Here is a 9,418-nt window from a genome sequence, read left to right as displayed (position 1 = left end):
GTTTCTGCAAAGCACCGTGTCACTTAAAATCATTTGAGGTATTTCTTTAAAATCTATGATTTATATTATGAGTTTGACAAGTCGATGTTTAAGCAGAACTGAGCAGCAGAATAGTTTATCCTGAGAGTTCAAGGTGCAGTCTTTACTGTTTGACACAATAAGTCCTGTCATTCTTTCTTTTTTCTGAAAACATAGGCACTTATTGTATTTACATGATGAGGGGTTTCTATATTTCCTGCATATATGTTTGAGATTTGTTTAAAATGAGATACAGGGGGTGCGCTCTGTTATGTTTCAATAGCTTTCAAACGTTAAAATGCTGGGAGCACCCAATAATATAGGGAAAATAGCATTTCTACATCGTTTTTGTTTTGTTTTAGTAAAATAATTAAATCTGGACCACTTCTATAATCACGATAAAGCTATAGAGCTCATACTGTGGGGTGGTACACCATGTACACAAAGTTTAGAGGTATGTACATGCGCCGGATATTCACTAGGAACGTTTGACGATTTTAGGAACCTATCAGAGGCCTTGTTTCATCCCAGGTACCCGGATGTACCCGTGGGGCAATTAGCTACGTCATTGTTCACCGCCGGACACCCGCTAGAAATAAGGAATGGATTTACAACCTCTACTAACGCGATCATAACAGGTTACAGGTGAGTGTTGTATTGCCTTTACGATCAAGTGCCACTTTAACTGTGCGCCCGTAATATTTTGGTAGGCGTGAGCCGCTGAGATTTGTTGTAGTAAGCTTACACCGGTTCTCTATGTCGTGTCGGAGAGAGCAGCGCAGTGATCATACACAAGCGCCGGCGTCGAGCCCCTCCTTTCTCCTCTAGCTAGACGCCCCGTTGCCCAGGCCACACATTTTTAAATAAAATAAATGTCACCGCACAGCCAGGAAACTACCCGTCAGCTTGCTGGTCCGTAACTACGCTTCTCTGCGCCATGTCAGCCAGCGTCCATAGTCTTGTGCTAGCTAGCAAGTAGGCAAGCTAGCTAGCCGCACAAAATGCTAGCACAGTTCGATAGCTACGTTGCGTTCGGCGTTTCGATGGTTTTTGCATCTTCTTTAAGTGCGCGTCATTACATCTCGGAATTCGACAAGACTGGTAAGCTCTCAACTTGCTCTCCGTCTGATGTGCTCAGGGTTTTTTGTGTGTTTTCTTGAGGTTTTGCGACGCTGCGTGTTAAAGGCCTAGCAGCCGTCATTTAGCCAATGTGAGCCACTCTGTAAGAGCAGGTGGGAGGGAACAGCTGCTTCTGTTGTAAACGTGCTTCCGACTTGGAAATTTCCTCGGTCGAGTGGGTTATCTGGCATTTCCCCTCTTGAGTTTTCTAAACACAAATTTTTGTCGATATTTTAAGTTTGTTAGTTGGACAGAGTTAAATTAGATGTCGAAAGTTACTCTTGTCTCCTGGTGTTTGTTATTTAAAAGGAATCTGACAAGATGATTCAAATAAAAGCAAAGGGTCAAAAACAAATATTTGGCGCTCACTTATGCTAGTCTGTTTGTGAATGTAAACAAATCATCCAATCTAACACAATTTCTGATACTTGTTTGCTGAAAGTTTAGGCGATGGTATGAGGGCAGTGTTTAATATAGCGTTATTTAACTATAAGCTATAAGAGACTTAGAGCTTTTTATTATCATTGTGCAGTTTTTTGCACAGCGAAATTGGGTATAATCTGTTAATGTGGCTTTTGTATTTAGTAGTTGTTGTCCAAACTCACTGTACTGCTACCTAACCAGTGTAGGATTAATGTAGTATTTAAGTTTTCTTTCCCTTTTTCCAAAATAACAATGAGAAAATTCAAACCTAGCAACGACTTAGTTTTTTTTTGTTTTGTTTTCAGTTCATAAACGTATGTGTCTTTGTTCCTAATGCAGCTATGAACAATGACCATAGTTGACGGATCTTCAGAAAAGTCTGACCACGAGTCAGCCGGATGTAACCGACCCTCCTTCACCAGTGGAGACGTGGGGATGGACAGCAGTTGTTCCAGCAGCTGGGCAGTGGGCCCCACTGTACCCAGTGACTCTCCAAGGCTCAAGGCTCCAGTAGGCTGCCTGGCCCCCACTCCTGGAGCTGCTGTGTACAACAGTACACCCTCCTCCGTGGACCGGCCCAAGGACCAAGGTCAGAGCAAAGCCTGGCTTTTTTTCAAAATGTCTTTTTAAGCTGTTTGAAGATTTTTATTGTCAGACAGAATAGTTTTCCAACCTGTTTTAGCAAATATGGAACCACACTTTTTAGCCATTATTTACCCATATTTGTCAGAATTGGTTTTAGTAACATACAGCTAATCTTTTTGCTTCTGCTTTCACACAAGTTTGACAACTGTTTTTGTGGGTGTTGTGTTGCTGCTTCCCTTCTCCGTTCATTCATCCAGTTATGTAATGCATCCAGCTTTGCATGATCAGTCACTTCAGCTCGTGATGCAATTGCTGTTTTTATATAAAGACCGGCAGCCCAACTTGTTTAGCAGAAACAAAGGAGAAGGCAAACTGTCCCGTCTTTCTTCCTGAGCCTGTTTAGGAGTTGTTCACAGTGGCCAGAATCACATTATATAACTGTTAATAGTTGTAGCTATTACTGTGATGTCCTGACATGACTTTGCCATGTGCCAGTGTGTGGTTATATAAGTAAGGTAGCATTAAATTATGTCCTTTTTAAAATGTATTGAAACAGATTTTTAGTAATAATTGTGGCTCTGTGTGTCAGTGATGAGCAGTAGCGATGGAATTGACTTGCCCCAGAAGGTGCTGTTCTCACCAGATCGGCTCAGCCTAAAGTGGGCCCAGGTTCACCGCATTGGTGCAGGCCTCCAGAACATGGGGAACACCTGCTTCCTCAACTCAGCCCTGCAGTGTCTCAGCTACACCCCTCCTTTAGCAAACTACATGCTGACGCGGGAGCACTCCAAAACATGTAAGTTTATTTCACCAACAGTGGTGTTACGCAGTCCTGCGCTGATTCTCACATTGTATCACTCCTTACTCACTCAGTATTTTGTCTCTGTCTCTGCTGCAGGTCATGAGCCAGGGTTCTGTATGATGTGTACCATGCAAAACCACATCATTCAGGTTTTTGCCAACTCTGGGAATGTCATTAAGCCCATTGGTGTACTCAATGAGCTTAAGAGTAAGTGGATGACTGTTGATGCTGTGCTCTGTGCAAAGTGTTTACCTATATTTTAATGATAGGAGGCGCTGTGTGACTGTTTACCTTTTGTAATTTTGGAGGGAAATAATCTGGAGGGATTTTGAATTCTGTTTTTAAATAAGTGTAAACTTGCATTTAACTGTGGTATCCTTTACAATAATTCACCTCCTGCTTTGTTTTTTGGTTCTGTTTTTCCTCGTTCCCCTCACCCAGGGATTGCAAAGCACTTCCGCTATGGAAGCCAGGAAGATGCTCATGAATTCCTGCGGTGCACAGTGGATGCTATGCAAAAGTCCTGCTTACCTGGAACCAAGTGAGTGTCATTTTACATTGCATGCATTCTAAACAAATTAAACACACAAAAATATTTTTACTTGGGCTTGACAGTGTTTGCACTTTATTATGTAGTAAGATCCATAATTAGCTACGTAGAGGTAACACCGTGACAGTAGGAGAATATGAAATAAATCCTTTATCCTGTTTTTTCAGGAAGTGCAGTTTATACTAGTTCGTTTTAACTATTAATGCTTCAATTGCTGAGAGTATTTTTCAGAAATGCAGATTCCTCAGTCTCTTGCCTGACTGACACCTCAGTTTACATACTAGGCAAGCCACTTGATATAATACCTCATTATTATATCAAGTTTTTTAATGAACTTGACTGCTCCAACACAGAAAGTATTCTTACACTGGGTGTGGTAGCTTGTTTTGGTAACAGGGCTTGAAAAGATCAGAAGCGGCTTAAACGTGTAGTAAAACAGGTGTCTGGGATTATGGGGGAGAGCTGCCAGTCTTAGTGTCTAGTATAGATTTCTTCTGAGGCAACAGGGTAAGCAGTGTGAGCAGGAGCACTCAACCCCTCAGGTCACCCTAATGGCATTAGTGCTATTATTGCAGCAGCAAAATTCAGAAAATCCAGGTTTTTCTATGTGTTACTATAGAGCTTCAAAGTCTATGTGCACATTTAACCAAAACTACACGTTTAACAGATGCACTGGGCTGAGTGTTGTGCTTCTTGTTAGACTCCTAAAAATAATTTATTAATTCATTTTTTTTTTAAGAACCTAAAGTGTCAATTCTCATCAAATCAATTCTTCCCGTGTAGCAGCAGATGGCCTCTTAAGTAATTAATCGTGCTCCAATTCCTCCTATTGTCTTTTCTGCTACTTGAATACTATAAAGTGATCGTCTGGTTCCAAAATGCTAAAAATAAATGGTCAGTTAATTGTTGCACTGTCCTTATTAGTTAACTTTTGTGCTTTATCTTTTTATTATAGATTGGACAGGCAAACGCAGGCAACCTCTTTCATCCATCAAGTGTTTGGCGGGTACCTAAGATCCAGAGGTAAGTCACTGTTTTTTAAGGTTTGATTTATTTTTCTTTTATTTGTCTTTTTATGTCTTACAGCTTGTGTGATACTCATAGCACTGATTTCTGTTTCAGTTAAATGTTTAAACTGCAAAGCTGTCTCAGATACATTTGACCCTTTTCTGGATATCACTCTGGAAATTAAGGTAATTGGACAACATTCAAAGTGACGTTGCTACTATGTATTCTCTGCATTATGGAGTGTGAGGTTTTTCCTCTCTCTCTCTGTTCATATAGACTGCTCCAAATGTCTCCAAAGCTCTGGAGCAGTTTGTCAAGCCAGAACAGCTGGATGGCGAAAATGCTTACAAATGCACCAAGTAAGTCAAAGAGATGCCAAACCATGATGAGTTTTAGTGTTTAGGTGTGATTTTTTTTTTATTTTTATTTATTTTTTTGGTCAACAAGCTGAATGTTTGTTTCCTTCAGGTGCAAAAAAATGGTAACGGCCTCAAAAAGATTCACAATCCATCGCAGCGCCAATGTGCTCACCATCTCACTCAAACGCTTTGCAAACTTCAGTGGAGGCAAAATCACAAAGGTAAATGGCCAATAGTGTCTGCTTAAGTCATAAAGATACATGACAGATGCTTTGTTTTATTATAAAACAGGATATTTGCATGTAATGTTTGAAATTTTTTGTTTGGTGGTCATCAGGATGTGAAGTATTTGGAGCATCTGGATCTGCGGCCCTTCATGTCTCAGTCCCACGGGGAGCCCCAGCTCTACAGGCTGTATGCTGTGCTGGTTCACTCTGGATTCAGTTGTCATGCTGGACACTATTTCTGCTATATTAAGGTACTGGCTGTGCCCGAATCTGTTTGAATGTTGCTGTTGCTTAGTACAAACAAACACACACCATAAACAACACATTTCAGCAGAAAACTGAATGCAAACAGAGAAAAATACTTTGTATGCATTGAAAGAAAGAAAGAGAGAAAAAAAAAGACCCCTATATAACCATAAGATTCTTCTTTTTAGCTCAAATTCAATTCAGAAACTGAATCTGCTGTGTCACATCTCTCTCATTCTGTCTCACAGGCCAGCAATGGGCAGTGGTTTCAGATGAATGACTCGTCCGTGTCAGTCAGTGACATTAGGAACGTCCTCAACCAGCAGGCCTATGTCCTCTTCTACATCAAGTGAGTAAACATCGGTATTTTTAAACATTCTAGGCTTATTCCTTCAGTAGAACTTTTCCCATCATTATTTAATAATGTAGACATGTTTATTCCCACTTTTCTTGTAGAAAATTTATTATTATAACTTAATGTTATAATGTTGATGCTTTGTCATGGTTAATATTCTTTTTTCCATGTCATCAGGTGCACAGATGTGAAAAAAACTGGGGACTACAGCCACGTGAACCATAACGCTGGCATATCTGGTCAGTCATCTCCCCGGCCGGTGGTGATCCCACGCACCATGGCCACCATGCATCACAACAGTGTTGGCTTCATAGGTCCCCAGCTGCCACCACACATGAACAAGGTACTTCCTCACCTGAGGGTACTGCTAATGTTGTTGTTTTTGTTAAACCCAGTGTTTGTCTTCTAAAAACCTGTTGTTGTGACTTCTTGTTCCTTCAGAGTTCGCTTCATGTTAATGGGAATGGATCTCTGAGGGACTATCCCACAAGCTCCAAGCCCAGCACCAGCGGCAGTGCGGTGGGGAAACCAAACCATGGACTAGCTACTTCTGCTTCCTCTGCTTCCATCTCCCACTCAGTAAGCCGGCCCACAATGATTCCAGACAGCGACAAACGACAGAAGCTTTCATTTTCAATTGGGCTAAGCAAACCGAACCGCCCATCTGCTTCTTCCTCCTCTTACTGCCAGCCGTCCTCCGCCAGCAGCTCCTCCTCCTCCAGCTCTTTGTCCTCCTCACAGTCTACCTCAGACGTCCAACCAGACGTTCGTTTTATTCCGCGTCCACTAAACCGAGTCGGCGGCATGCCTTTCAGTAATGGGGATCACAACCCTGTAGGAAACGGGGCATCCTTCCTGGTGCCGTACAGCCAAGAGTCTTCAGAGGAATCAGACCAAGAGAACTGTGGCACTCTGGATAACGGCAGTTCATCCAAGTCTCATCCTAATGAAAATAAAGACACAGGAAATGTCTTTGATAATTCTCCCAAAACCGCCAATGGGGAGTCAGGAGTGCACCATCACGGCAATGGATTAAATGGACAAACGTATGGAGACTTCAAATCCAGTCAAAATGGGCACCACAATGGTCATCACAAAGTGAATGGACACAGCGGCCCTGACAAGGTAAATCTTGTCTTTATTTTTAGAATGCTTGTCTGTTTGGGTTTTTGTTTGTTTTTCTTAAAGGGACGTATTATTAATATTTCTTTTATTTATTTTGGGCACATCAGATCTCTGGCAGTAATCATGGCAGTTTGACGTCTACGGCTCCTGTTGCTAATGGAATAGGCAGTGACCATAGCCAACCAAAGTAAGCCTAACACTGAACTAAAAAAAACTTATTGCTCTGCTGTCCATTTTATGCATTTAAATTTTTAAGTTTAGAGGAGTGATCTTAAAACTGTGCAGACTTTCCTCTCTGCCAGTGTGACAAAGCATTGCTCATATTGCTTTTGTATTTTATTTTTCCAGCAAAGATGCTTCATCCCAGGCCAGTTCTTCTCAGAGCATTCATCCTGCTGCTAATGAAAGCCAGGATTTCTCCACTCCTGTCACAAGGGCTAAAACTTCATCTGAACCCCTGCCTCACTGTACAGAATCCTCTGCTGTTAGCGCTTCACCCTCAGCTACTGCTACAACTACCCCTTCTGTTGCAGCTAAAGAATCTGCTTCCGCTCTTTCTTCTTCTGGGCAAGATGACAACCCTGCAGCCTTACCCCCTCAGCCGGGCTGCTCTCAAAGCACCAGTGGGGCTTCTGCAGCTCCACAGAAAGTTAGCGTAAGCAAGGATGAAGCCAAGGATCTACCACAAGATAAATGTGCAACAACAGGGACTGAAGGACGTAAGGATACTAAGGAGCAGTATCAGTCCAAGCCTAGTTCTAGTTGCAATGAAAGACGATCTTCCCGAGACAGGGAAAGACTGTACTCTAGCTCTGGCAGAGATAGAGAAAGACACTACAGGGATAGGAGTCACGAACGAGAAAGCGACGGCGATCGTCACCGGTACAGACGGGACTACAAAGACGGTCACCACCGCCAGTACAGGGATCGTTTCCCCCTTTCTGGACGTTACTACAGGGAATGGGAGGCCGATCGTCACCGGGAGCGAACCTTCCAGCACCCTCGGGAGCGTGATCGCGACAGGTGCTCTAACCATTACCATTACTACCGCTACCGGTCAAGAGAGGACATTGACCATGAGCGAAGGGGATATGGTTACTCCCACCGAGAGGAGTCTCGTGGCAGTCGGAGGTGGCTGCAGGATAGTAGAGACTCCTGGGCAATGAAGGATAAGAGTAATGGCAAAGAGAGAGAAAATTACTCCTCAAAGGAAGGAAATTTCTCACCTTCTACAGCACCAGAAACAAACAAGTTCAAGGGCTCCCCGCCACGGGCTCGCCTTTCCTCTCCAGACAAAGAGGATCAAAATCACAAGAGGACTCTCAGCAAAGACAGGGACGACAGCTCTGAGGCCCGCCACACTAAAAAACACAAAAAGAGTAAGAAAAAGAAGAAATCAAAGGATAAAGACAGACACCGTGAGAGTGGGTGAGTATTGCCATCTTTCTCTCAATCCTTTAATGAAAACAGAAGGAAATGTTTGTTTGTTTTAAGCTAGATTTTTTTTTGAAAATAATATGGGGTTAAAGCTCACTATCAGTATTAATATTTTCTTAAAAACGGAAAGAATTTTCATCATTTTATTGATAATGGGTCACTTTTTCTGTCTTAGGCTGGCCGTAAAGCTTGAGATCTTGGTTTTGTTAAACAATGTGATTGGTTCTCTGTCATCCCATAGAAGTTCTGACGGAGATTCAGACAGAGCTGCGGAAATGAAGAAGAAAAGGAAAAAGAAGAGACATCAGGACAGCGATCCCGAACTGCACAGCCCAGACGCAGCTCGGAGCCACAGAAACAGAAGCAGCGAGGAAAGGGAGAGCCGCAAGCGACACCACTCTGACAGAGACTTTGAACATGACAATGGTTTTCCATCGGAAAAACGTCGCTGCACAGACTACGCTGACGGCAGCGGTGACCATCTACTACCTTCCGATCATACCGCACCGGCAAACGGTTCAAGTTACGGCCATCTCAATGGACAACCAGGTATTCATTTAGTCTCCAAAATCACAGGAATGCTGAATTAAATGGTGCTGACGAGCTAGTCCAATTTTAAAGCATCAAACCCTGTTTTGTAGGTTACAGCCAAATCAGCGGCAGTGGATTTCCCAGTGACCTGAAATACTGACTCTGTGAGTGGATGTCTTTTTAAATGGTCAGCGTTGATGTAGCTACTAATACTTTCTCTTCACTAAGACCTCATCTTTGTCATTTCAGATCCATCAACCGAATTTTAACAACAGCAGAGGAATGACATCAACTTTTTTGACGTGGTGCTTCTTCATTAGGAATAATATTGTATTTTTACCTTAAGTAAAGTGTTTTAAAATTTAAACTATCCCCCCCCCCTTTTTTTTTTTTTTTTTTTCCTCTCCTCAAATGGGCTTATTTATTTGCCGTAATTTCTCCTAGCTATCGGTTAAAAAGAAACCTGTTGAACATTTATGATGAAGAATATTAATATATACTTGTATGAACACAAAGCCTGGAGCTTAAACATCTCAACTGCTGCTCAGTGGAACTCAGGACTTGAAAAAAACGTGTTAACATCAATCACAGATATCCACCTGCTTCGAAGAGGAACGAAACAAAGGGAATGAC

At 42.3% G+C, this 9,418-nt stretch overlaps 1 protein-coding gene across 3 annotated transcripts; it reads left to right on the top strand.

Moving 5' to 3' along the window:
* The first annotated feature begins 118 nt into the window (after positions 1-118).
* Positions 119-9,152, top strand: usp42 (ubiquitin specific peptidase 42). Of its 3 annotated transcripts, none has more exons than XM_026178936.1 (18): positions 119-663; positions 1,900-2,149; positions 2,735-2,941; positions 3,044-3,154; positions 3,389-3,488; positions 4,453-4,520; positions 4,641-4,690; positions 4,782-4,864; positions 4,974-5,085; positions 5,202-5,342; positions 5,586-5,686; positions 5,870-6,035; positions 6,134-6,817; positions 6,925-7,004; positions 7,166-8,245; positions 8,496-8,803; positions 8,896-8,949; positions 9,035-9,152. In XM_026178936.1, exons 2-17 carry the CDS (start codon positions 1,909-1,911, stop codon positions 8,943-8,945), a joined length of 3,582 nt encoding a protein of 1,193 aa, XP_026034721.1. In that variant the 5' UTR covers positions 119-663; positions 1,900-1,908; the 3' UTR covers positions 8,946-8,949; positions 9,035-9,152. The 3 variants fall into 3 exon arrangements, with proteins under 3 accessions (XP_026034721.1, XP_026034719.1, XP_026034720.1); XM_026178934.1 differs by having other exon boundaries at positions 4,620-4,690; XM_026178935.1 differs by having other exon boundaries at positions 119-1,119; positions 4,620-4,690.
* Positions 9,153-9,418: the final 266 nt, after the last annotated feature.

The sequence above is a fragment of the Astatotilapia calliptera genome, chromosome 8, assembly GCF_900246225.1.
Source record: "Astatotilapia calliptera chromosome 8, fAstCal1.2, whole genome shotgun sequence".
Classification (NCBI taxonomy): domain Eukaryota; kingdom Metazoa; phylum Chordata; class Actinopteri; order Cichliformes; family Cichlidae; genus Astatotilapia; species Astatotilapia calliptera.
Note: the sequence above shows the minus strand (reverse complement) of the source record. Positions and strands in the feature narration are given on the sequence as shown.